Source organism: Corvus moneduloides, chromosome 20, assembly GCF_009650955.1.
Source record: "Corvus moneduloides isolate bCorMon1 chromosome 20, bCorMon1.pri, whole genome shotgun sequence".
In the NCBI taxonomy this organism is placed as follows: domain Eukaryota; kingdom Metazoa; phylum Chordata; class Aves; order Passeriformes; family Corvidae; genus Corvus; species Corvus moneduloides.
Window position 1 is genome coordinate 499,262 of NC_045495.1, and position 25,600 is coordinate 524,861.

The 25,600-nt window shown below is 52.1% G+C and overlaps 1 protein-coding gene across 1 annotated transcript in view; it reads left to right on the forward strand.

The window, feature by feature from the left end:
* Positions 1-3,784: 3,784 nt before the first annotated feature.
* The window catches only part of MNT (MAX network transcriptional repressor), a 36,239-nt gene continuing 14,423 nt past the window's right edge, over positions 3,785-25,600 (forward strand). Inside the window, exons 1-4 of the mRNA XM_032129522.1 lie at positions 3,785-3,904; positions 14,143-14,704; positions 16,859-16,900; positions 17,595-17,706. Of these exons, the coding sequence (XP_031985413.1) occupies positions 3,832-3,904; positions 14,143-14,704; positions 16,859-16,900; positions 17,595-17,706 (789 nt within the window). The 5' untranslated portion in view covers positions 3,785-3,831. The remainder of the gene's footprint in view (positions 3,905-14,142; positions 14,705-16,858; positions 16,901-17,594; positions 17,707-25,600) is intronic.

The window sequence follows — 25,600 nt, forward strand, 5'->3', positions numbered from 1 at the left end:
GATGGATGCTGGGAGTTTTCAACGCAGGGCGTAAACACAGAGCTCAGTCCCTGCACAGCCACCAGTGCCGGGGGCGATGCCTCGGCTCACAGGGGTTGTGTGACCTCAGAAAAGTCAGGAAATTAACGAGAGTCCCAGAGATTAATATTGCCAGCAAGCTAAACTCACTGCCAGTCACAGGATGCAGAAATCCTGAGGATGGCTTGAGCACAGAGAAGCTGTTTGCTGCACAGCCGGAAAGGAAACAAGCAGAAGAGCAGGAAGGAGATTGTCAGGTCTCCAGCACTATTGCAGTTATTCTTCCACATCTGCACAGCTGAAGTGTTTTTTTTTAACATCCATCACATCCCTGGTACAGGATATATGTAGTGTATTAGGTGAGCCTTGTGTCACTGTAAGTGTCATCCTCAAATGGAGATTTTTTTCATCTCCTTTCAAATCTTGTTTTGTGGTGGGGGTGGAGGTTGGATATAAGGAAAGATGATGAGCCCCATAAACACTGCTGCTTTTTCCTGCACTGTCTATATATGAATATCATCACCATTTTATCTAAATAAATCTAAGCCCATTCAAACTTTATCTAATGTCATCAATAACTCTCAAAACAAAGAAAGGCATTTAAACAATCCAGCTTTATGATTAAGGTATTATTCAAATTCACCGCTCGGAATGTTTCAGAGTGATTTCCTTCGGGCTCAGCTACAGCCACAACATAGTAGAGATCAATATCTGTGCCATCTGAGTATCATCCAATGCAATCTAAAGGACTGACTAAACAGGAAATAATACACAGATAAGAAGATAAAATGGCCTCAGCATTCCCTCAAAACAGGCTCACTCTCCTCTGAAACTATATATGCTTATAAGGAGACCAAAGGTTTAAATTCTCATAAGTTACATCTAATCTTTAGAGAAGATGAAAAAAAAATCAGTCAATTTCATTCAGATTTGACTGAAAGTTTTAAAACCACAGTGGAAACTGAAGAGGCGCCTGTCCCCCTAGCGCAGGGCTGGATGCACCAGCTCCAGCAGTGCCACATGCAGTGCCACCTGCTCAGGAGCTGCAGGAGCCTTCTCTTCCTGGGAAGAGATTCCTGCCAATGGGCTGTTGTCAGGAGTAGCCCAGGTGAGAAAGACCAGCATAACCCTGAGCAGAGTCCCCCAGGCTGGGCAGCCTGATGGGAAGGACAGCTCTGACTTCAGGCCAAGCCACTCTGCCCCTCGGTGCCCTGAGCCCCTAGGGTCTGTGTCTGGCAGGGTTGTGGAGGTAGCCCAGTGCCTGCTCTTCCCAAAAGTGAAGCATAATGGGGTAGAAATTGGACCTCTTGGTACTTCTAACATATACGCAAAATTTTAAACACTGTCCCTAAAGCGTTCACAAAGTCAACCCAGCTAATGTAAGCGTAACCCAGACAACGTAAGTGTTCTGGTTTATCCCTGTCCCCAGTAACAGTGTCAAATGGTTCAGCAAAAACCCTCCAGAGGTAGATGAATATACAGTTGATGGATTCTAGATGTGTACCCAAGCTGCTGCATCAGCCAGGTCCAAAAACTTGCAATAAATAAATTTAATCAGGAAACATCACTCAGATATGATTGTTTAATGACGCTGATTTATACTTCGAGCTGCCAAAGCTAGGAGCCAGCTTAGCAGTCAAGAGTCCACAGAGATCAAGGTTTCAAAACAAACAACTCTCCTTGGGAGATTAGTGCTGCAAAAGATGTGAGCAGGCAGAAGAAGGAATGTTTTGCCTCCTGCTAAAGCATTAACCCAGCACAGAACTAAACTACTGTACGGCACCTGAAAAGGTTTTTGAATCTGACATATAGAGTCACACACAACACACGCAAAATAAACCTCAATACGTCCGTGTTACAAAGGGAAGAACGTGGGAGATGTCAGATTCGGTCTGCCCTGGCGTAGCTCTTGCTGAGCTCCCTAAGGCCACGTGCATTGTGTGACTTTCAGTAGTGCTCACGCTGCTGTCACACAGGCTGAGCTCAGCACACAGCCCAGGCGGCTGCTCTGGGGAACTGGGCTGGCTGATGGAAGGCATTCCTGGTGGTAAAACTCCTCCGTTCATTGTGGGAGCTGGGAGGAGCCGGTGAGGCGGTTTGCAGAGATGATTGGAAAGCTGCTGAAAAGTTCCATGAGAAATGAAGCTTGTCCCTCCATGAACTACACCTGCCCGAAGGTACCCCAGGTGAGTTCTTTTGGCCAGGCTTTATCAACATCTATATTTTATTTTATTTTATTTACCTCTTCTGCTCATAGCTGTCTACATCATCTGCTCGTATGTGATGACGATACCCTCATTACTGTTGTGAGGAATTCAGATAACGCAGGGATGAGTTCATGGCGAAGCCCAGGAGGAAATGACTCCTTGCATCGGCAGAGCAGGATCAGATGAACTTGCAGTACATGAGGCCACCAATCACACGCTGAGCAAGGACGAGACATCGCCCCGACCGCCCAGCACAAGGCGGTGGGAAACAGAAGCACCTTTAGAGCCAGCCCCAAGCTCCACAAACCAGTACAGCCCATCTCCCAAGGGTTTGGGCTTGCCCCCTTCAGTGGCCATTTCTCAGGGTAGTTTTCAGTTTGCGAATTCCTTAATGGTTTTAGGTAGAATGAAAATTCTCATACGAAAATCTGTTCTTTTCAATGCCATTCCTTCCGTGAGAAGCATTGATTTTTCTAACCAGTTTATTTTCCCTTTACTTCAGTATCTTTTCCCAGCCAAAAACCAGAAGTCAATCAGAGGTAGATACTTAGAATGGAAAATTTCCCTGTGGATAATTGAAGTTCAATTTAGTTTTGCAAGCTACTGACAAAAGGGCCGTATAAAGGAAAACGTCGCTCACGTCCACCGTAGGCAGCTGCAGTGTGAGGTGTCTCCCAAGGCGGGCACTGCGTGTGCCGACCCTTTCCAACGGGCTCCCTCCTTTCCTTGCTTTTATCCAAAGGAAGGGTTCGGCTTTTCCCTTCCGTGCAGCCACCGCACCGGCTGCGGGGCAGGACACGCCGGAGCCCTCAGTCACACGCACCGACAGCGAGTGACCCGGGACAGCTCAGGAGGGTTTTGTAGCAATGGGACAGAACTTGGGAGCCCTGCGGGGGCAGAGCGGAGCCGGGCCCATGCCGCGGGCACCCGAGCGCGCGGTGCCGGGCGGGGCAGGGGTGGCGGCCCGGCCGCTGCAGCGGGACGGGCGCTTGGGACGGTTCCGTTCCCGGGCTCGGGGGGTCCGGTGAACCCCCCCGGAGCCGCCGGGCCCGCACGTGCGCGGGGCGCGGCGGGCGCGGCCCCTTTAAGGCGCGCGGCGGCGCGGGGCGCCCATGTGGAGGGCAGCACGCGTGTTGTGCTGCGCGCCCATTGGCCCGCGCGCGCTGACAGCGCGCCCCGGGCCGCGAGCGCACTGCGGGGGGAGCGCCGGCCGCAAAACGCGGCGCCCGGATCGCGCCGCCGTCGGACCGGACCGGCCGCCGCCGCGCCCCGCGCCCAGCGCCCGCCCCGGGGCCTGCCCGGGCCGCGCCCACCCCGCGCCACCGGCGGGGCTGCGGGGCCGTCTTCGCGCGCCCCCGGTCTGGGCCGGCCGCCGCGTCCCGGCCCGCCCCGTCCCGTCCGGGCGGCGCCCCGCGCTCCATTCCGCGTCTTGGCGCCGCCCGCCGCGTAGTAGCGGGGCCGCGCCAGCGCCCGCCTGTTGTGTTTCTGTTGCCACCCGCCATCTTGTCGCCAGCGCTGCGGCCGGCGGGGCGAGCCCGGGGCGGCGCGGGCGGGGCGGGCCCGCGCTCCGGGCGGCGGCGGCAGCGGCGGCGGCCGGGCCCGCGCCATGAGCATCGAGACGCTGCTGGAGGCGGCGCGGTTCCTGGAGTGGCAGGCGCAGCAGCAGCAGACCGCACGTGGTGAGGGGCCTCCCGCCCGCGCTGCGCGGGGCCGCGCCTGACAGCCCCGGCCGGCGGGGGCTACGCGGGCACTGGCACCGGGGTGGGCGGCGGAGGGGCACCGGCGCGGGCTTTGCGCTGCCGGCGGGACCCGGCCGGGGGAAACTCGGGACGGGCGGGGCAGTGTCAGGGCACGGGGGGGGGGATTCGGGGATAGCGCGGCGGGGGCTCCGTGCGGGCGGGGCTGCCCCCGACCGGGCCCCGGTCCCGCCGGGGGCGCCGCCGCCCCCGCCCCGCGCGCTGCGTGTCCCCGGCCGGCGGGAGGGCGGGGCCTGGCGCGTCACTCGCTCGGCCCCGCCCGCCTCCACGTGCGCGCGGCCCCGCCCCGCGCGGCCCCTCCGGGGGCTGCGGGGCCCGCCCGGGGCCGCGGGATGGGACGGGGGAGCCCCGCGGTGCCGCCCGCACGGAGCCGCCGCGCCGCCCGCTCTTCCCGCGCCGCCCGCTCCCCGCGCCGCTCTGTCGGTGCGGCGGCCCCGGCCCTCCGGGAGCGGCGGTTCGTGCCCCGGGGGCCGCGCAGCAGCGCCGAGCGCCGCGGGGCTGCCGCCCGCGCGTGGCTGCAGGAGAGCGGCCCCGGCCCCGCTCCCGCGGCCGCCCCGGCGCGGGGACTCGGGTGGACCTGCGGGAGCGGCGCTTTGTGCCGCCGCCCATTGTATCGGTGATGAGTCACGCAGCAGACGGGGGATGCGGTGATGCGGGGCCGCGCAGGGCCAGGAGGATTCCCGAGCCCGTAACAAACCCCAGGATCTGGAGACGGCAGGGCCCGCCCAGTCCGCGCTCCCCGCCCGGGCGGGTGACAGCTCCGGTGCTGCTTCCCAGCCCGTGACAGTCCCCTTGCCACCACCCTTCCTGTGCCGATACCGGCTCCGGGCTTACAGGTGGCGGCTGTGCTCAGGATACAGCAGTAAAACACCCGGGGCTCGGCCTCTGCAAGCGGTTGGATTTGTCTCCTGCTGTTGGGAGAGACTTCCACTGCGATCCCGCGCTGTGGGAGCATCTTGTGAGTGGGTGGGACAAGCTAGGGTCGGGACACAGAGGGGCAGGAGGGACCTGGCTTGTTGTGCTGGACAACTTCTGAGGCAGGAATTATTGCTGAGCAGGGCATGGGCAGGGTAACAGACCAAAGAAAGGACATCATGCAGGTTTCCCAGCTCCAGGAGCAGCTCACAGGGATGTGTGGGGTTGTGGTGTTACACAAAGCCCGCTGCAGGCAGGAGCTGCCACCACCACGAGCGTGCCCAGGGCTCTGGGTGCTGCTGGGGGGCACAGTCACTGTGCCTGCTGCAGATACGTGTCAGGGCTGAGCTGGTTGCAGAACCAGCAGCATCAGTGCAAACGTGGCCACTTCAGGGAAGTCTGAACACCAGGAAGACTGGCACGGGAGGGAGGAGCCCTGCAGTGACCTTTGGGTGGCAGGAAGATGTCAAGGGAGAACACAAGCAGAGGAACAGCTGAGAAAGACTGGGGAGTAATGAAGTCTTCTGGGTTGGCTTCCTTCCCTTGCCTTCATCCTCTATTCTCCTTTGAAATCCTGTGTTCTGAGAAGTGTTATGGTCTGTGTTATACCCCCAGTTACACTGTGGAACTCCAGGGATCCAGTCTGGCCTGAAAATCAATCCATTATGGGAACAGCATTAAAAAACGTGTACTGAACTCATCTAAGGGCTGCTGACAGCAGTGCCCAGCCTTGCCAGGACAGGGACTGCCCAGAAGCCCCTGGTGACGTGACCAGCAGTGTGGGCTGCAGTTGGTCCGTGGGGCTGCACCAACCCCATGGTAACACCCATAATACCTACACTGTTGTTTGTTCATACCTGGGAATAAAGGAGGGAAACGTCTCCCATTCAGCCACTCATCCTGACTTTATGAGGAAGAAGACTGAGAGAAGAGAAACCCGAAAGATATTGGAGAAAGGAATGGCTCAAAGCGGGAAGAGGGTTAAGGTATGACAGGTCTCCTCCGTGGGGATCCCTGGTGAGGTGGAGTTCTGCAGTACCTGCAGGAAAATGTGGTGTGTGAGGTACAGCTGGGCATTCTGCCTGCCCGGAGTGTTGGGGCCACCTCCAGCCGGACAGAGGCAGTGGAGGCTGTCCTGTGTGTGGTGTGGGACTCAGAGGGAGGGCTTTCTGAGGAGAGGAGAGGAATGATTCCCTGAAAGCAGACAGTGTTTGGATCTTCACGTTCTCCTTGGACTTGTTGGGAGGTCAGGCTGGCAGCTTTTGTCACTGCTCTGTCATTCTTTTTGTGGTTGATAGTTACTGGGGTGCAGCCTGAACCATCTCCAGCTTTGGGGTGCAGCTGCTGGGAGAGCTCAAGCCCTTGACATGGGACTGGGGTTCTGCTGGATGCCCCATGGGCTGGTTCCCGTGAGTGCATGCTTGGCATCCAGGCGGTGACGTCCTGTCCCTCTGGCCATAACCAGTGCCTCTGCTCAGGTCAGTTTTGTGTCCCAGCAGATATCCGTGTGGCTTTTGTTGCCCCTTCAGCCTCTTCCTGTCTCACCAGGGTGCACACACAAGTCCCAAGCGTCTCCAGGGGTGTGTGGCCTCATCCTTGGCCTCACTGGCTGCTGCAGGCTGCACACCCACCTGGGTTTCTTTCAGGGGTAGTTAAAGCACCTCCCAACACACAGCGTGAGTTTATCTATTTCCAGAGGCTTCTGGGTACAGGAGAGTTGCACTGCAGTTCCAAGGACAACGGGCTTATTCTGACAATTAGACTTTGACTTCAGGAAGAGCCTTGCTCTGTGACACAGCAATGTCTGAATTGGGGGTGGCAAGGATAGTTGTCATGGGATTGCAGGGATAACTGCCCTGGTGCAGCCAATTCAGGTGATGGTGGCGACTCCCTGTTTTGATGAGCAGATACCCTTGATTCTTCCCTCTTTTTCAAGCATGGAGATAGGACTCTAAAAGGTAATCTGCACATTTCCATTCACTTCCTTGAGAAGAAAGCTGGCTAGAGTGAGCCTGTGGAAACAACCCCTTGCTCAGCCTTGGGATGAAGGTGCAGCAGTGAGCCCTTGTTCTCCTCACGGGATCGAGGAATGTTACCTGGAGCAAACATGCTTACTTAACAGGCTGGCTGTTATCTGCCAGATCCAGTTTTGCCGTGACTCACTGAACTCATTTCACCTGTCTGCGCTCCCTTGCAGGCTGTGTAACACACGAGCAGCGTGTTTGCTGGCTGTGTAACACACACTGTGCAGGCTGTGTAACACACGAGCAGCGTGTTTGCTGGCTGTGTAACACACACTGCTGCCTGTGTAACACACGAGCAGCGTGTTTGCTGGCTGTGTAACACACACTGTGCAGGCTGTGTAACACACGAGCAGCGTGTTTGCTGGCTGTGTAACACACACACTGTGCAGGCTGTGTAACACACGAGCAGCGTGTTTGCTGGCTGTGTAACACACACTGTGCAGGCTGTGTAACACACGAGCAGCGTGTTTGCTGGCTGTGTAACACACACTGTGCAGGCTGTGTAACACACGAGCAGCGTGTTTGCTGGCTGTGTAACACACACACTGTGCAGGCTGTGTAACACACGAGCAGCGTGTTTGCTGGCTGTGTAACACACACTGTGCAGGCTGTGTAACACACGAGCAGCGTGTTTGCTGGCTGTGTAACACACACACTGTGCAGGCTGTGTAACACACGAGCAGCGTGTTTGCTGGCTGTGTAACACACACTGTGCAGGCTGTGTAACACACGAGCAGCGTGTTTGCTGGCTGTGTAACACACACACTGTGCAGGCTGTGTAACACACGAGCAGCGTGTTTGCTGGCTGTGTAACACACACTGTGCAGGCTGTGTAACACACGAGCAGCGTGTTTGCTGGCTGTGTAACACACACTGCTGCCTGTGTAACACACACTGTGCAGGCTGTGTAACACACGAGCAGCGTGTTTGCTGGCTGTGTAACACACACACTGTGCAGGCTGTGTAACACACGAGCAGCGTGTTTGCTGGCTGTGTAACACACACACTGTGCTGGCTGTGTAACACACGAGCAGCGTGTTTGCTGGCTGTGTAACACACACACTGTGCTGGCTGTGTAACACACGAGCAGCGTGTTTGCTGGCTGTGTAACACACATTGCTGGGTCTGTAACACACGAGCAGCGTGTTTGCTGGCTGTGTAACACACACACTGTGCAGGCTGTGTAACACACGAGCAGCGTGTTTGCTGGCTGTGTAACACACACTGCTGCCTGTGTAACACACACTGTGCAGGCTGTGTAACACACGAGCAGCGTGTTTGCTGGCTGTGTAACACACACTGCTGCCTGTGTAACACACGAGCAGCGTGTTTGCTGGCTGTGTAACACACACTGTGCAGGCTGTGTAACACACGAGCAGCGTGTTTGCTGGCTGTGTAACACACACACTGTGCAGGCTGTGTAACACACGAGCAGCGTGTTTGCTGGCTGTGTAACACACATTGCTGGGTCTGTAACACACGAGCAGCGTGTTTGCTGGCTGTGTAACACACATTGCTGGGTCTGTAACACACGAGCAGCGTGTTTGCTGGCTGTGTAACACACACACTGTGCTGGCTGTGTAACACACGAGCAGCGTGTTTGCTGGCTGTGTAACACACACACTGTGCTGGCTGTGTAACACACGAGCAGCGTGTTTGCTGGCTGTGTAACACACACACTGTGCTGGCTGTGTAACACACGAGCAGCGTGTTTGCTGGCTGTGTAACACACACACTGTGCTGGCTGTGTAACACACGAGCAGCGTGTTTGCTGGCTGTGTAACACACACACTGTGCTGGCTGTGTAACACACGAGCAGCGTGTTTGCTGGCTGTGTAACACACACACTGTGCTGGCTGTGTAACACACGAGCAGCGTGTTTGCTGGCTGACTCAAAGCAGCCTGCAGAGCACTTGCCGGTAATGGATGAAGCGGGGTCTCAGAGTTTCTCCTGAGGGCACATCTGTGGGCTTTTTGGTCTGTTTTAAGAATATGAGGTTTGTTTATAAGACAGTTTATTAAGTCAGTTCATGTTAACTGTTCTTTTCCAACCCGTACATTTAAGGTATGTCACTGTTCACTGTGTTCCTGCAGTCTGTGCCCTGTCCCTGGACCAGAAGTAGGGACAGTGGTGCCCTCGTGTGTGGGAGCAGGTGGGTTGGGTCCTGCCTGTCCGCTGTGCCGCTTCTTGCTCTGAACTGTGACACAGAAGATGTTCAGCTGACAAAAATACATGGCTTTTATCAGAGTGCATTACTTTGTCTCCCTTAAAAACGCCGATGCCCAATGGAAAAGCAGAGGCCCATCTCGTGTAGGACAGCTCACCTGCTTGGTTGCCCAGGTGGAGCTCCTCAGATGGTGGAGCAGAGTCAGCATGTGTTGTTGGTGCCCACGTGGCCTGTCAGAGCCAGTGTTTTCCTGCACTTTATCCCAAGTGCCACACAGAAAGGTACAACAGGAGTTTTACATCCCTCCAGGCCGCCAAGCTGCGGTGTGGCAGCCGGGACAGCCCGTGGCACGATCGGCATCCTGGCAGTGGGCCCTGGCGTGTCTGTATAGATGAGGCTCTCCATGATGGCTTTATTTTTTCAGCACTCTTGATCTGTTTTCTTTTCCTTTGTAGTGCTGCTAAATCCTGGCTCTTTATTTCTTTCTTCTGTCCACAAAGAGTTAGTTGTAAATAAAATGCAGCTAAAATTACTCTGGAGCTGATTCAGGGTTTCATTTAAGCACTGGAATAGCTTATTAAAGCACAGTGTAAATTATATGTAGAGACTGGAGAAGCTGTTGATTTGAGAAATGTCTGCCAGGTATTTATTTAGTTATGGTTGATTCTTCTTTGGGGCTTAGGAGATGAACTACTTCAAGATTCCTTGAGGGTCTTTCCCTCCTGTGTTCCAGGAGCTGCAATTGTTTCGTTCAAAGTAAATGTTTCCTTGTAAGCTGTCTGGCTCCATAAAGTACTGATAAACTGTGTGCTCCCTAAATTTTATCAGATAAATTTTATCAAGTATCACCTTGTCATTTCTCTTAACTGATTTCAGGTTTGGATACCGAGGTCCCTGGTTTCACTAATGGTCTGTACTGGTTGGTGCTAAGGAGGGATAGTTCACATGAAGGCTGATTTTCCTTTGCCTTTAGAGATACGACATAAAGGTGTCGTCATCATCCTCTGGCTGAGAAAGTGGAGATTTGGGTATTGTGGTTGTTAGCAGTGAATGGTGACCCAGTCTGCAGATTAGGTGTTTTAGCAAAGGTGGGAGAGGAAAGTGGGGCTTGTGCTGTTGTCAACCAAAATTCAGAAGGACTCAGAAAAGGGTCCTGATTTCAAAGGGTTCTCAGTCCTGAAAGCTTGTTCCTGGGCCTGGAAGTGCCTGTGGCTGTGTGCTGCAGCTTCTGGTGTCAGCAGCATTTACTGTGACTCAGAGCTTGGTTGGCTGAGGCTGAGCTTTGCTGGGCTCCAGTTCTGCTGACTGTTCTTATCTCCCCTTTCCTGGTTCTCCCCTGCAGAGCCAGGGACCTGCAGAAACAGAAACCAACCTCCAGGCTCCAGCCTGGCCTTCCTCTTGGCATGACCGTCCCCCTCCAGGGCAGCCTCGGGAGACTGCTGTACCCAGCACTTTCCTGGTAGGAGCCTGGAGTGACTCCCGCAGGTGACACTGCTGCATATCCAGTGTGAGTGATGCCCAGGGCACCCCTCTCCGGGGCTGGAGCAGTTCAAGGTGTGCAGGATAGCTCCCAGAAGCATTGAATGATTCAGAAAAACACTTCAGACCATTCAGAAAATGACACCACAGAACTGCCTCACTGTTCCTGGAGTTAGAGATGTTCTCGGTTGAGCAAACACAGAGGTAGGATGCTTGGCTATGCAAAGGCACACGCCCTTGGTAAATTCTGAGTACTGATAGTGTCCCTAGTGAAAGGTAGGCACATTCAGAGGGCACTGACGTCCCTTAAGGCCTGCTCCTCCAGCATGGTTCCGGGAGGCTTGGGCCATGCCCTGGCTGCTGCCAGCCCCAGGGCACGTGCAGCTCTGCCTGTTGCTCCCTGGCTGGCCCTGGTAGCAGTGGCTGTGACAGATGGGTGTTATTTCCAGGGCAGGCAAAAGGGACAAGATATATTTAAATGCAGCAGATTATTAGGTAACAAAGAGTGCCTGGTATTGTCTATTTCTGGATCATCAAGGCCCTAAAATAGCACCAGGCCACTGGTCAGGGGTGCTGACCCTGTTTCTGTGTCTTCCTGGGACAGGATTTGCTGTTCTGTCCCATGGCTGCTGGTGTTGCTGTCTCTGCCTGGGTGGCATGGCCAGGGACCTGAGGTGCCTACTCTTGCCATGTGAGCCTGCTGGCAAGTGGAGTGGTGTGGGCAGGGTGGGATTCCAGGACCCCTCATGCCTGGGCTGTGGTTCACACCCTCTGGGGGTTCTCAGGACTGGTTCACTCCCATGGTTTGTTCTGTCCTCAGTCTCCTTGCTAGGAGTGTGTAGAATGGATGGAAATTACGCATAGTTTTGGGCTGCACCTTTGGATTCAGCTGTCCTCTTGCCCAAGGGGATGCCCTGAGCCTTGGCTGCTTTCTGTGTCTGGGCTTGCTGAAGTTCATGTGCTGAGTGTGCCACATGGGAAGGAATGAGCCTCGCGTGCGTCTGAGCACACGGCATGCTGATCACCCATCCTTGAACTGTGTATGTGACCAAACGTGGGTGAGCTTCCTTCATATGGGGAAACAGAGCTTGGGGAAGCTTTTTTCAAAGGGTGTCTTTGGTTTGTGTGCAAGGTGTGATTACAAAGCAAGCAGGAGACAGATCTTCACCACCCAGTGGAAGGGTTTCTTAGAGGTGGCTTGGGGCCCTCCAGTCCTTTTGCTGGAATTGGGAGCATGGGTCCTTTCTGCCTGTGGGTAAGTCAGACCCAAGAGGATAGTGGCTCATTGGTGTCAGATTTTGGCTAAAAAAAAATCCTTTAAATAAACTCTTTAGCTCAAGGGAGCTAAAGATTTGCAACACCAAAGGCCTTGCTGGCAGGTTGTCAGCAGCCCAAGGGCGGCACCTGCTTCCAGAGGCATTTACATAAGTACTTCTGATCAGTGTTGCCTGCTGTAACCTTGCTTCCCTGTTCTGTCCCTTCCCCGATGAATGTTAGTGGCTGTAGGAGTTCCGTGCTGACTCCTGCTCCCGCTTGGCAGCGCTGCCATCAGTGCACATCTTGGGTCTCCTGGCTGCATCCTCTGCTGCGCTGTGGCAGTGCCACCTCCAGCTGCCCGGGCAGGTCCTGCTGTCCTCACCAGACCCTGGCACTGCCAGGGGTTCCCATTAATGACTCCTTTGCTGCTCCTTCCTCTCGGTCTCGGTGCAGTTTTAAGTCTGGGTGGAAGCTGTGTGGGCTTTGGTCCGGTGTGTGCCTGGGAAGGTGGTGCTGGTCAGCCCCTGGCTGCTCTCTGTCCCCGAGGCCGGGTGCCTGTGCTGGCGGCGTGGCTGGACGTGCTCAGGGAGCACCGTGAGTCAGCAGGTCCTCAGGGTTGGGTTTCCTCATGCACCCTGTGCCAGGGCCATTGCGTTGGCTCTGGCTGCGAACCAGCAGCAAAGTGGAGCAAAAGATCTGCAGACAAAGGGCTTTTCTTTATTAGTTATTAGTGTTGTTCAACTGAACTGCTCCGAAATTGTCGGTAGCTAAGATTTGTGTTTGCATCAGGGGATTCCTGGTGGGGTTTTTGCCACCCTTGCCTGCTTCGCTTCTTCCTTTAGGGAACTGTTGATAATACCCTGAAATATTTCGAGAAAATACAGAGAAACGCAGCTTTCAGCCTCAGCTGCTGCTTAAGCAACCTCTCTCCTGTTTTGGAGTCAGTCAGATCTTTCACTCGCTTACCTAACCCTACTTGTGCTGCAGAAGTTGAATGAAAACTTTGGATTTGAATCTTCGGCAGCCTTGGGAAGAGTGCTGTATGGATGTGAAATCCTTCCTGATGACAGAATTTCGTGTAGTGCTTTTGTGAATGCTGCAGGGCCAGAGGCTGAGGCTGCAGCCCCAGTGCTAGAGCTCGATCCAGGGGGTGGTTTCTCCCTGTATGGGTGCTGGACAGTGTTTACCCTGGCAGCTGGCTGCTTGACCTGGCTCGTGGGCTCCTAAGGTTGGTTGGGATGTGTTTGGGCTGTTGCTGCAGCTGAACTTCAGGAAACCGTGTCAGCTGAATCTGGGTCAGTGTTGCTGTGCGGTCACACGTACCAAAGGGCATTCAGAATCGGGAATAAGAGTTTTGTTCCCTTTGTTGCTCTCTTAGGTTTTGCACTGCCCCCGTCAAAATCAAAAGGTGGGTTAGAAAGTATCCCAGTAGTGGCAGGGACCCTCCGAGGTGGCAAGGGCTGGGCAGCTCCGTGCCTGGTGGGGCCCTTTTCCCCTTGTTCCACGTGTTACGTTTAATACAGATTCTTCTTGAAGATCACTGGGGGGTTGAACATAACCTGGTAATTCCAGGTAGCAGTATACACGCTCTTCTCTCTAATTTCCTAAATACACATTCTGACTTCAGTGTTTCAGTTGAGCCCAAGCTTCTCCTGGGAGAGGCTGTCTTAGGATGTTTCTTAGAGCTTCCTCTGAATTACCTGATATTGGTGACTGTATAACACCGAACACCCAACTGTCCGTGTCCTTCCCCTAATCCTTCCCTTGATAAAATAAGGTTTAATTTTCCAAATATTTGTATATTACTGTGAAGAGGTTGGTGCACCACTTTTTGTTGCAGCTCCTCAGAGGTTGTCAGGAGCGGGATCTGCAGAGCCTCATGGATGGTGGGTTTGGAGATATTTGATTAAGGCTGCACAATGTCTAGATGCCGGGCCACTGGCGCCACAGGACTTGTATAAATAAATTTTGTTTGTGCCATGTTCACACAATTAAAGCCAGAGCCCTGGATTGCGTTTGATGAGGTTTATTTTGCTAGTCGGGCCACACAGATTTCATTTACATTGTCTGGTGTTCTAAAAACATACAGGAACATACACACATCAAAGCCAAGTTTGAGCTTGATTAAAATGCACAGCAGTAAAGAGGTGCCCTGATGTGTTTGTGTCAGTGCAGTGTCCGTTGAGCTGGGATTTACTCAGGATAGTATAAAACCCAGGGTACTTTAACTTAAGGATCCTGCCCCGAGCTGGTTGTAGGTTGTGCCCAGGGAAGGTCATGGAAGCGCCATTGCTCACTGTGGGTGTTTCTCTTGCAGAGGAGAATGAGAAGCATGAGAAGCTCTGCCTGGAGAGGGAGCAGGAGCAGAAGAAGGCGGGCAAGGCCAGCGTGCCACGGGCCAACAGCGCCCTATCCCCAGAGGAGCCCCGGAGCGAACTGCTGGTGCCCATCTCCCCCCCGGGCCCAGTGCCCCCGCCGCCCCCGCCCCTGGCAGCTCCCATTTCAGTCATTCCCATCCCTGTTGTCACCAGTTCCCCCCAGCAAGCAGCCCAGACCGCCCTGTCGCCGCCGCTTGTGCAGCGCCACCAGCCCCTCGTAAGCACTCCCAGCGTCCCGAAGGAAGCCCCGTCGGTGGCGCCGGTGATCCAGCGGCCGCCGGGCCCGCACCTGCCGGATGGGAAAGCTGCGACCCCGCCGTCGGGCAGCCCCAAGCAGCTCCAGCATTACGCGGCGCCGGTGCTGGCCATCTCCCAGCACCATGTGGTCCCACAGCCCATCCAGCCCCTGCAGCACCCGGGAGCGCCCGCGCCGCTCGGCGCTCTGAAGCTGGCGCCGGCAGACGACATGAAACCCATCGAGCTCAAGAAGAGAATTGGAGGGTGAGTGCACTGTGTGTGGAGCAGCTCCTGCTTGTGCAAAGTGTTGTCAGATCAGAAATACCAAGACCTGTGGATGTTTAATGTCTTTGAATTGCTGAGAGCAGGGTTTTTTAGCCTGACGGGTTTTTATTTTCCTCTCTCACTCCACACTGTAAGATTCTGTATAAGGATTTTTTTTTTTCCAAGCCAGAACTGTGTTAGGAAGCAAGTCCCAGCACTGCCTGTCTGATCTCAAGGAGTATCATGTGTTATGTTTGGCAAAAGATCTCTGCTTGTACTGGTCAGGGAAATCAAAGGACACTGCTGCTTGTGGGAGCTTTCTTGAAAACTGGAATGGGATTTGGGAGATGTTATTCCGAGGACAGAGATCACCTTAGTTGCTGTTTTAGTTTCTTAGTGCTGTAAGTGCCAAGGGCCTCCTGCTTGCTCAGAGTCTTGCAGCTGGAACGGGCTGAAGGCTATTTAGTCTGCCTTCACTCTCTGACAGGACTTGAGGCTCTGATGTTGCTCCAGGTTAGTGTTTGTCCGGCTTGTTCCTAAGGGCTTTGGCTGGTGGAGACCCTGCCTTCTCTGTAGGTGGTTGTTTCCAGACCACAGTATCCCAATACGGAGTCTGGTATTACTGCTTGTGGACTGGGAGAACAAACCATTCCCTTCTTGCAGCAGTTTTACCTGTTTCCTTTGGCCCCTCAGTTTTCCTGCAGGATAAGTGACCTGGATCTGTTCAGTCTTCCCTCCTGGCTGTGCTGTCTGGGCCTCTGACTGTTCTCCTGCCTGCCTGCAGCAGGGGGATGACTCTTGGCAGTGGTGTTGGAGATGGTGTGTGACTCCCCCGGGGGCTGGAGGAGATGTGTAATGGACAGAAAAAGGGTTCATACTGTCCATTGGGATATAGTGATCCCAAAATGCATAGAAGGAAACAGCAAAAGTAATGCAGACAGGAGTTTGTGAAGATAAAGGCTGTGGTAAAATGCCAGTGTACTTTCTCTAAGAAGACTGGGATCTTCAGAGTGTGTCTGTAAAACACGCAACTGCAGGAAGGGTCTGTCAGGCTGTGCACTAATCAAGAGACCCTGTCATGGATGTTGTGTGGGTTCAGGGAGCTGTGGAGGAGGTTTCTGCTGGCACGGGGGTACCAGGGCAGGCTGCACAAGTTTGGCTGCCCAGGCAGTGGGCAGTGGGGTGGCTGCAGGTGCACCCACAAACTGCTGCTGTGCTGTCAGGCTGAGCTTTGCCCCTGGGAGGTGGGGGGGCTGTGGTGCCAGTGTGGAGCACAGCACCATCACTGTGTCCCCCCAGAATTGCTCCATTAGACATAAGCACAAAAAAGATGTCTTTTTCAGCCTGTAAATGTTTCATGGGAAAATGCTGTCAAGTATCTGTGTCAATTTATTAGATATTATTACCTCAATGTCCCATATTTTCAGTCAAAGGCAAATAATTACTTTGCACAGTGTATGAAAGATACTTGAAATCTCCATGTCTGCAAATGTACCTTATCACTGCTGTAGCTGAAAAACTGAGATAACATGTATATTTGTTTGGCTTTTCCTAAAAATACTCCTCTGATTCAGAGAGTGGGTGGACTCAAACCCCAAAACCAGAAACTCACTGGTTTTTCCTTGAGCAGTGACTGGAGAATTCCTGTATTGCTTCATTCCATGTTTATCCTCAGCTGTGTTGTTTCACGCACAGTAAAAACCCAAAGCAGTTGGAAGTGTCTGCCCAATCCCATGTGCTTGAATTTGAAACTGCACAAACCGTGTCCCACTGGAGCTGTAGGCACAGAACCAGGTCAGGATCTGGGCTCTCTGGGACTGTACAAGTATTTAAAATTCATACTTCGTGTCTTTCCCTGTTGTTGGTAGGAGCTGTGTCTGTGTATATACACACACAGCACACCTGTTTGTATCTTATGTGCGTTATATGCACGATGCTTAGTTCACCTGATGCACATGTAAAGTATGGAATTTATCTTGAAACATTATAGGCAGATACAAATGTACTTAATGTTAAACCAGTGATATCTGAACACCTCTGCTGCTTTTGCATCTTCCTTATCTCCTCAACACACAGACGTTGCTGCAAGCACAGGTGCAATGCAGGAGTTTTCACCCTGACACTGAGCTGATCTTTGTTCTGTTTGGGTTACAGGGTTGGGACCAGGGAAGTACATAATAAATTGGAGAAGAACAGGTGCGTAGAAAGCCAGGGGTTTGGGTTTTAAAATTGTAATTCCCCTCCTTTTTTTTTTTTTTGGCCTGTTTTCTGTCAATATTTGTTTGGCTTTGGTGGGTTTTTGTTTGTTTGTTTGCTTGTTTTTTAAACAGATAACCTGAATAAAATTCTTAGTGACTTTTACTGAATCTTGCAGTGTTGCTTTGCTTTCTTGTAGCTCAATTCTGCATTTCTTGCTTCCCAGTATGTTCTGTTTAACTGCACCATTGCATCCCAGTCACCCTGCAAAGCCCTGATCCCGCAAAGCAATAACAGTGCATAACAGTGTGACTCTCTTTTAATTTAAAAGGAGTAAAATACTCAAAATCAGGGGTCAGTGTACAGTGTGAATACAGAATAAACATCAGCTTCTGACCCAAAACTCTTACAAGCCTGACTAGCTGAATTGGAGGTATGGTGACAGTGAGCACCAGCAGAGAGAGATATTTCATTTAAGGTTGCCCAGTCTTCCTAACAAAGCTGGGATAGAATCCAGGCACAATCTCTGCTGGTGTGAATTGGCTCAGCTGTGAGCATGCTGTGCTGGGGGGGGCTGCTATGCACAGGTGTAGGTGCTTTGCTGGATTAAGGCCCCAGTTAAGCTCTCCCCTCTGGTGGAATTGATTTCTGGTGTGTGTCCTGTGAGCTGACGACCCACCTGTGTTTTCTTTAGACGTGCACATTTGAAAGAGTGCTTTGAGACATTAAAGCGCAACATCCCCAACGTAGATGATAAGAAGACCTCAAACCTCAGTGTCCTCAGGAGTGCCTTGCGATACATCCAGGTACGTGCAGCGCTTGTGGGGCTGAGGGCTGGGCTTGTGCAGAGACGGGAGCTGGCTTTGGAGTGAAAAGGAAAGTGGGAGAGAAACTCCCCTTCCTCCTTCTCCCATGCAGGCATGGTCATTTATAAACTCCAAGTTTCCAGAATATTTGGATCTTTGAGGAACACTTGCTGCATGCAATCTTCTTATTCTAGAAGTTCCAAGTTAACCACAAATCATCCTTGCCAGCAATGGTGAGGGCAGGGAGCAGATAATTCAGATGATTTTAGCAATCCAGGCTGAGTGAATTTCAGTTGCTCCTTTTGGGCTCAGTTGAATTTTAATACGTATGTTTGGGGAGGTTTTCTGTTTGCTTACAAAAGATGGATTTCTGTGAAGATTTTGGTATGTCTCAAAATTTTGATGAGATTGACATGTGAGTACAAGTCATTTGCTTGGAGGCAAGGAAAGCCTGGAATTAGGGGTTGCAGCATGAAGCTGTAGGTGGATGGGGCACCAGGAGTGAATGTGGGAGAAAGCACAGGTAAAAATGAGTTGTGTTTGTAGCTGGAGGGAAATAAGTGTTTGTGTTGGCTTGTTTAATGTTTGTGCAAGTGGTTAATGGTAGCACAAAAGAAATTGTTGTAGATGTCCCCTGTGAATGTGAAATCAGTAGCATGTAATGCAGTTAAAATTCATCTGGAAACTGTATCCGGGGCTGAGTCCCGAGTCAGGGTATCTGGAGTGGAGCTGTTTCTGGGGTCGGGGCTGACATCCTGGGAATACTGATGCAGGTGCAGACTTCTCTGTGAGCAGATTCTGCTCTGCAGTGTTTTTATTTTGTGCTTTTGGAAGGCAGCTTGAAATTCTGTTTGAGGCTGTCAGTGGTGGTGGCCAGTCCTGCCTCTCCCTCCTTCCTGGCTGCCTTGTGCAGCGCTGGAGGCCTCGGTGCCGTGCAGTTCTGTGCTGCCTGCGAGCGTTCAGACCGACAGCTCTGTATATCACTGGGAGTGAAACCCTCAGCGCGTCCTCTTAGGAAGTGTAAACTGCTTTTGTGATGGTCCAGGAGCTATTCTTGGGGTGGTGCAGTTACACCAGTGTTCAGTCAATCAGTGAAGTGAAAATGCAGAGATTGGCAGGGTTAGTGGCACAGTATTTCCCCTCCGGTGTTGGGACCTTCACGCCGGCAGGGGCTGTGCCTGCACAGCTCTGGTTTGCCAGCCGTGCTGCCCAAGCACCACAGACGGTGTAGTTTGCCGGAGGAACCTCTCTGGTGGCCAGTCTGGGGTGTGCAGTCCTGGGACAGGACCAGCCGGCCGGCTGTCCGTGGCTGTCCGTCGGTCGGTCAGTGTGGCGGCGCTGGGCCGGTGGCGGGAGGAGCGGGTCGGTCAGCTGGCCTGCGGCTGGGTGCTCGCCTGGTGTGGTGGAGGAGGTCACGGTGCCCTCGGGCCCGTACCAGCGTCCACCCCCACGTGTGTGGGGAGCACATGGCGAGCACCGGGCCTCGCTGGCGTGGCAGGGCTGCCCGGTGGCCGGCGGCTGTGAGCTGGCACTCACCCGGCACCGGCGCGGAGCTGGCTCCCTGCCCCGCGGGCAGTGACACAGCATGGCCTGTGACGTTGTGTAACCTCCTTGCTGCATCTCCTCCTCATCATTTTGCTGGGCCCTGGGAGCGTCTCTGGCAGCTGCTCAGGGAGTATCCTGAGCACTGTTTTCCTTGGCAGCACCAAAGCTGTGGGTCTGTGACTCAGTCACAGGATTCAGTTGTGCTAAAAACTTGAGCACTGTTTATTTGCCTGAAAAAAACACAGATTATTAAAAATCTGATTTGAAATTTCAGCATTCAAAGATAATAATAATATTTAATTTTTTTTTACTGCAGTTTCAATTTAGCTTTGCTCTGTTTCAACAAAACTAAGATCTATCGGTGTGGGGATGGCACTGATCAAGTGCCAGGCTCCATGTGTTTCACTCACAGGCTCCGTGTTTCCCTTGAAAAGAGAACAGGGCAATTGTACAAAAGGGATTTAAAAGTAAAAGCTCTTACTCTCAGGATAGCAAAGCAGTTTTTCACTAAAGGGAAAAAAAAAAAAGCCCAAAAAACCCAAACCCAAATGAGCCTTGCAGGGGAGGAGCACAGCGCCGGCCAAAGCTCTGCATAGCGGCTGCTCTGCTCCCACAGGCACTGTGACAGTACACTGATTGTTGCAGCCTCTCTTCCTACAAAATCCTTCCTTCCTCCCTTCCCAGCTGGAACTTCTGAGAAACAGGCTGTTTGTTTCCTTGGCTGGATTTAAATATTTGTATCTGCATCAAATCAGATAAGTTAGAAAGTTAAATTCCAAACTTCCCATAGAGCAGTCATTTTAATTTATCCTTGGACCTGGGCTTGTGCTTTGCAACACTAAATTAGAATTTGCAATTAAGCACACTGTTACACAAAGGAAATGGGGCCCAACTCAGCTGGAAGTTAATAATCCCTTTAGCTGGTGATTCAGCTTGAGGCGGTGTGGGCTGTTGTGCCACGGCTCTCAGCTGAGGAGGGTGTCCCAGTGGGTCCAGCAGCAGAGTGGGCTCCAGACCCCAGCACACACCTACGACCAAGTCCATTTGTTAGATGGGCCACCTCGGCTTTTGCTCTTCACTCTCCTGCCTGCAAAACCGGAGTGAAAATGCTGGAGACCTCTGGGAAGTTTGCATGGAGTGATGTGGAAAAAACCACGGTGAGGATAAAATGCTGTTTGCTTAGAGAGAGCAGAGCCCTGTCCCCTCGGTTGCTCCTGAGCAGTGTCCCCAGGCAGAGAACAGGCCTGTCCTCCCCAGAGCCCCTCTGCGCCTGTGCCGGGGAAGGGGCTGCTGGGGCAGCACACGTCAGACACAGCTCACAGCCTGTGCAGATGGGCATTCGGATTTGGTTCTCTCTGAAGGATTCCTTGCCCCCTAGGAAACGTAATCGTCTTCTTTGGAAGCTAACTGAAGCCCTTAAGCAAGACTGCTGCTCTGTGTTCTCAAACTGTCCCTGTCACTGTGGCACCTGAACACCCTCTAGTTTCAGGGGTTATTTTCTACTGTACACTTAGTGTCAGATGACATCCAGGTGATTTGCTCACCAGGTGACACTGGGACAACTGGCACACAGCCCAGCCCATCAGTCTCGGGGTGTGCTGCAGGTCCTGCTTGTTGGCCAGTTTCCCCAGTACAGTTCAAATGCTGACTAAATAACAATGTGCTTTCAAAATCTGAGATGCAGCTGAGCTTCCCAGGGCACGCAAAAGGCAAAGAGCAAAAGTCTCTGGAAGGTGTTGAAACAAGACACCACTGTGATCCCACCCCCTGCACATGCTGCTGGGTATGGCAGAGGCTCTGGGGGGCTGCTGCGGTGACAGATAGACTGTGGATGTACAGAGCGGTTTTGGCCCTGTTTGTGAAACAGACTTCACTAACAATTTCACAGAAGTCCTCTGGCAGCCCTGCTTGTGGTGTTAGAGACAAAATGTAGCTGTGCCGAATTGAGGATTTATAGTGTGGCCAGTTTGTCATTATTACCTTGGGCAGGGGCAAGAAAGGTGAAATTTCCTTTTCCCCCAAGAGCTGGGGTTGGCCCTGTACACCACATCCTGCTGATGGGACAGGTACTGGAGCAAGGCCACAGGTGGCCACTGGCTGAAAATTTGCCTCTGGGGCCAGTCTTCCCAGAAATCACCCAGATAACCTTTTGATGCAAACCAGTCTTTCGATTTCTCTGGTTTGTTGCACTTAGAGGGATGTATAAATGAGTGGCAAAGCCATTTAAAAGTCACAAGTCTGCTTATGTGAACAGTCTTGCTGTCACTTGAACTGCAATCCAGCTGGCCAGGAAAGTATTTTACCAAAGTGAAGTAGTCTTCATCTTCATGATGGAAACCTTCCCTTTCCAAAGTGAGGTGAAGCTGGGCTGCAGCTCTCTCCCAGCTCATCGCAGGTGGTTAGAAGCAGCCCCTGACGGTTTCCATGGCCTGATGCCTTCCTCAGGAGCTAAAAAAAAAGTTTGACTAAAAAAACGTCCTGGTGTTCTGAACTCAAGGTAATGGACATCTCCATAAATTCCCAAGTAAATTGCTACATTGTTCATTTTGGGGGAAGTGTGCTTGATTTCCTCCTCTGATTACAAACGGGGCTTCCTCAGCTGATCTGGCTTCGTGTGGCCGGGCTGTGGCCTCAGCTGGCCTTGGTCACTGCTGCCAGATCAGTGGCGCTTTCCTTTGTCATATGTAGCTGCTTTGGATTGAAGTTAAAGCAGGGACAGAAGTTCACAGGTCTCAGATCATTGAGAAAATGAGTTCATCAAACTCAAACAGTAAATAATAGAGCTGATGCCTGACCTCCTGCCAGGAGTGAAACCCTTCAGGAACTGACTTACCTGTGCTCACCAGTGCTGCCAATCATCCATGATGTTTAAGTTGTTTATCCTCACCTCATCTCCCTTGGCTTCTCAGACTGCCTGAAGCAACAGTTGTGCACCTAAGAATAATATAGTTTTCTACTCATGCCAACAATAATCAACAGAATCAACTCCCTTCAGGGTAGAAGGAATCCAAAGTACTATCCAAGGATGCCTAAATAGTGTATGTAGAAATCCTTTGTGATGCCCTTTTTAAGCTGATCTCATGGACATGTGAACAGACCAGATACTGGTTTTACATTGGTTAAATTTTCCTTTTAAGATCCACAGCATCTCTTTGTCTTTTAGTTTGTTTTATTTACCTGTCATTTCATTGGTGCCTGAGCACAGTAGTTCATCCCTGCCTGCATGTAGAGGACCAGAACAAGAGCAGTGGGTTTTTGAGTCCCATAGCAGTGCTTGATTTGGGGTTTGGGTGTTGATGGGTGCAGAGGACCCTGCAGCCATGCCAGATCCTGGTGCCAGAGGTGCTGGACTGCAGGCACAAACCCACAGGTCTGACAATGGTTGTGGTTAAAGACCAGAACTTGTTTACATTCAGGCATTGTTGTGGCTGGATTAAACACCAAAATGGATAAACCAAACCGTGCTGCTGAATCCTGTTAAGTTCCCCACCTTGATGAGGATGGCTGTAACTGTGTTTTTATTCTGTGCTAGCTATGAGGTGAATATACTCATCTTCTGTAAAACTTGTCTAGTAAGAGTTGGGTCCATCAGTACCTGCCATGCCTCCCTCATGTGAGCAGCATTCACATGCCCAGCTGTGCTGCTTCATGTTGTTTACCTGACCTGATCCACCGATTCTATCTTGTCTAATTAGCCTGAATTTCAGTGCCAGTAATGAAGGCCTCCAGCATCCATAGGCTATGGTCATGCAGCGTGGTGTCATCTGTAGATTTCAGAAAGTGGTGAGAAGTAAGATCTTCAAAAAAATAGGTTTTAATAAAGCAAGTTGGAAGCTACTTAAGAATGTAAAACTGAATTTCCCACTGTTCCTCCAGCTGCAGCAGGACCTGTCTGCAGGGAGGCTCATCCAGGGAGCCATCAGGGCATTTTTATTTGCAGGATTGGCCGCAGAACATGTCCTGTGATTAAAAATGTCCAGCATTTGGACCTTGTTGAGTGATTGAAGGCTGTTTCTTAACCTTTGCCAAGAGGGTTGATGATTATTTTAACGAGAGCAGTGATGATTGCAGCTTGGTTGCATGGGCTCTATTTTATGTGTGACATTGCAGCAGTCGCCTGCCTTTAAAACACAGCAAAAGCCCCAAACAACCCAAAACCCCACCAAACATCACAGCTGTGTGGTTTGCTTTGTGGGTTTGCCCTTCCTCGAGGGCCTGAGTGGGAGGAGGTCTGGACCCTGTGGCACAAGTGACGGGGCAGGTTGGGTTCCTCTTCTTGTCAGTAGCAGAGGTGTGTGTTGATACTCTCTGAAGTTACCATGAAGTAGTTACTGACTGATGGGAACTGCTAACAAATAGTTGTACGAAAGCGATAACCGTGGTGTGTGGAGTGCTGCAGAGTTCCATGTTCTCTGACTTCTGCAGCTGTGTGTATCACAGCAGCCAACATTGTTAGCTACAAAACAATAAATGAGGGGGATTCTGACGCTGCCAGCAGTAGTGCAGACCCAAGCCCTCCAGCACAGACAGAGGTTTCCACCTGGGCACAGCTTTGCCTTGTGGCCTCGCACAGGTGCTGGAGTTGGTTTGTGTTTAACAGCTGGGTCTTGTGTCCTCCCACTGCCACCATAACCCTGACAGTGAGGGAGGTGGATGGAGAGAAATCCTCTGGTGACCCAGGTCTGCTCTGTGGGCCGTGGGTGGAGCTGCTGGGATGTGCGTAACTGGCACTGACCTCCTTAGACGGATGGGGAAACAGGAAGGAGGGGTGGTGCGGGGGGATGGCATTCTCTGAGTCACCAGGACCTTGGACCTGCTGCTGTGGTGTGGGGGAGTGGTTCTGTCAGAGCCCTTGGCTGTTGGGACTGCCATCACCTGCGAGAACTGTGTTTTGGGAGGTGTCCTCTCCCAGGAGAAGCCCTCACTTCCCTGCTCCCTGGGCAGGTTCCCTTCAGGTGTGCAGCTCACCTGTGCCTTGTGCCTGTTGGCTGAGCCAAAGTGTAGGAATGGGAACAAAGGGAGGGACCCATCCAAAACTCTGCCTGGGCTCCTGCAGCTGCTCAGAGATGCCTGCAAGGAAAATACAGAAGCACTGCAGCAAGTCGATGTAGGGATAATGTGTCTGCTCAGAAGTCTCCTCCTCATCCCTGGCAGACAGGTCTGGCTGTGGCTCCAAGGCATAAACCTGCCTGTTGCCCTCTGGAGCTGCTGTCCATTCGTCATCAGAAAGGCTTGGGAAGAGCTTCCAGGGTCCTGCATCCAGCAGTTGTGTTGTTAATAATAATCCCTTCTTGAGATGCAGCATGCTTCATTTCTGTTTGCAGGAAATGGTAACAGTTAATCTCAAAAGCGTATTTCCCACTGTTTTTTAAATTTCAGTTCTTTTTTGAATTTAAGCGCTGCAGAAGTAAATTTGAAATTAAAAATTCTCAAGGTTTAATTTCCCAAGTTGTTATAATTTGTTTGGGATCATTTTCTAAGTAACAAACACACCACAGTATTTCAGGGTCTTTGGGGCATCCGGAATCCACTGCAATCATTAAAAATGTCTTGTTCGTTTCCTGAACGACAGAGACAGGTTAAAAAAATAAAAATAGGAAGAGCAAAACACACGACCAGACATAACACCAAGTGATTGCAAGTCATACTTCAATTATTTTAAAATTGAATTTCTTGTGTCCTTGGGAGTCATGTCAAGGAATAAACCAGATCTGCTTAACTGGTGGCAACCAGCATGGGTCCAGTGACTGGCCTGGGGATGGCTCTGCTTTTCCCTGCTTTGTTTTTCTGTGAGTTCCAGTTGGTTGCTACCTTTTCTGTGTTGTTGTTGGTTTTTTTCTGAGTTTATTTTTTGTCTTCCTGATTTGGGTTCTTCCTTCCCTCTGCCCCAGTGACTCTTTATACTTTGTCCAGAGCGTGGTGCTTCAGGAGGCTGGCTCTGACAGGTCAGTGCAAACAGCCATGTTCCAACCCTAGTTTTGATCACAGATTATGGCCTCCTGTCTCTTTTTATCAGGAGCCTGAAGTGCGTTTATCACTGTGAAATGATAAATGTAAATACCAATGCATGTTCTTGTTTTCCACGATTGCTCTGCTCCAGGCAGATTGCCTATTCTGGGAAGTATTTCTGTCTAGAAGCTCGTCCCTACCCTTGCAGCCAGGTTGAGCCATGGTGGGTGGTGCCCACCCCGCTGGGACCTGCCAAAAAGTGGGTGCAGCCTGTGCAGGTGTGGCCTGTGCAGTGAGGACGTGCTCCTTCCCTGAAGTGCCCGTGCCTGTGTGAGGGTGAGGTCCCCTCCTGGAATACAGCAGCGCTCCTTGGCTGCCGTCCTCGGCCAGGGGTTGAACA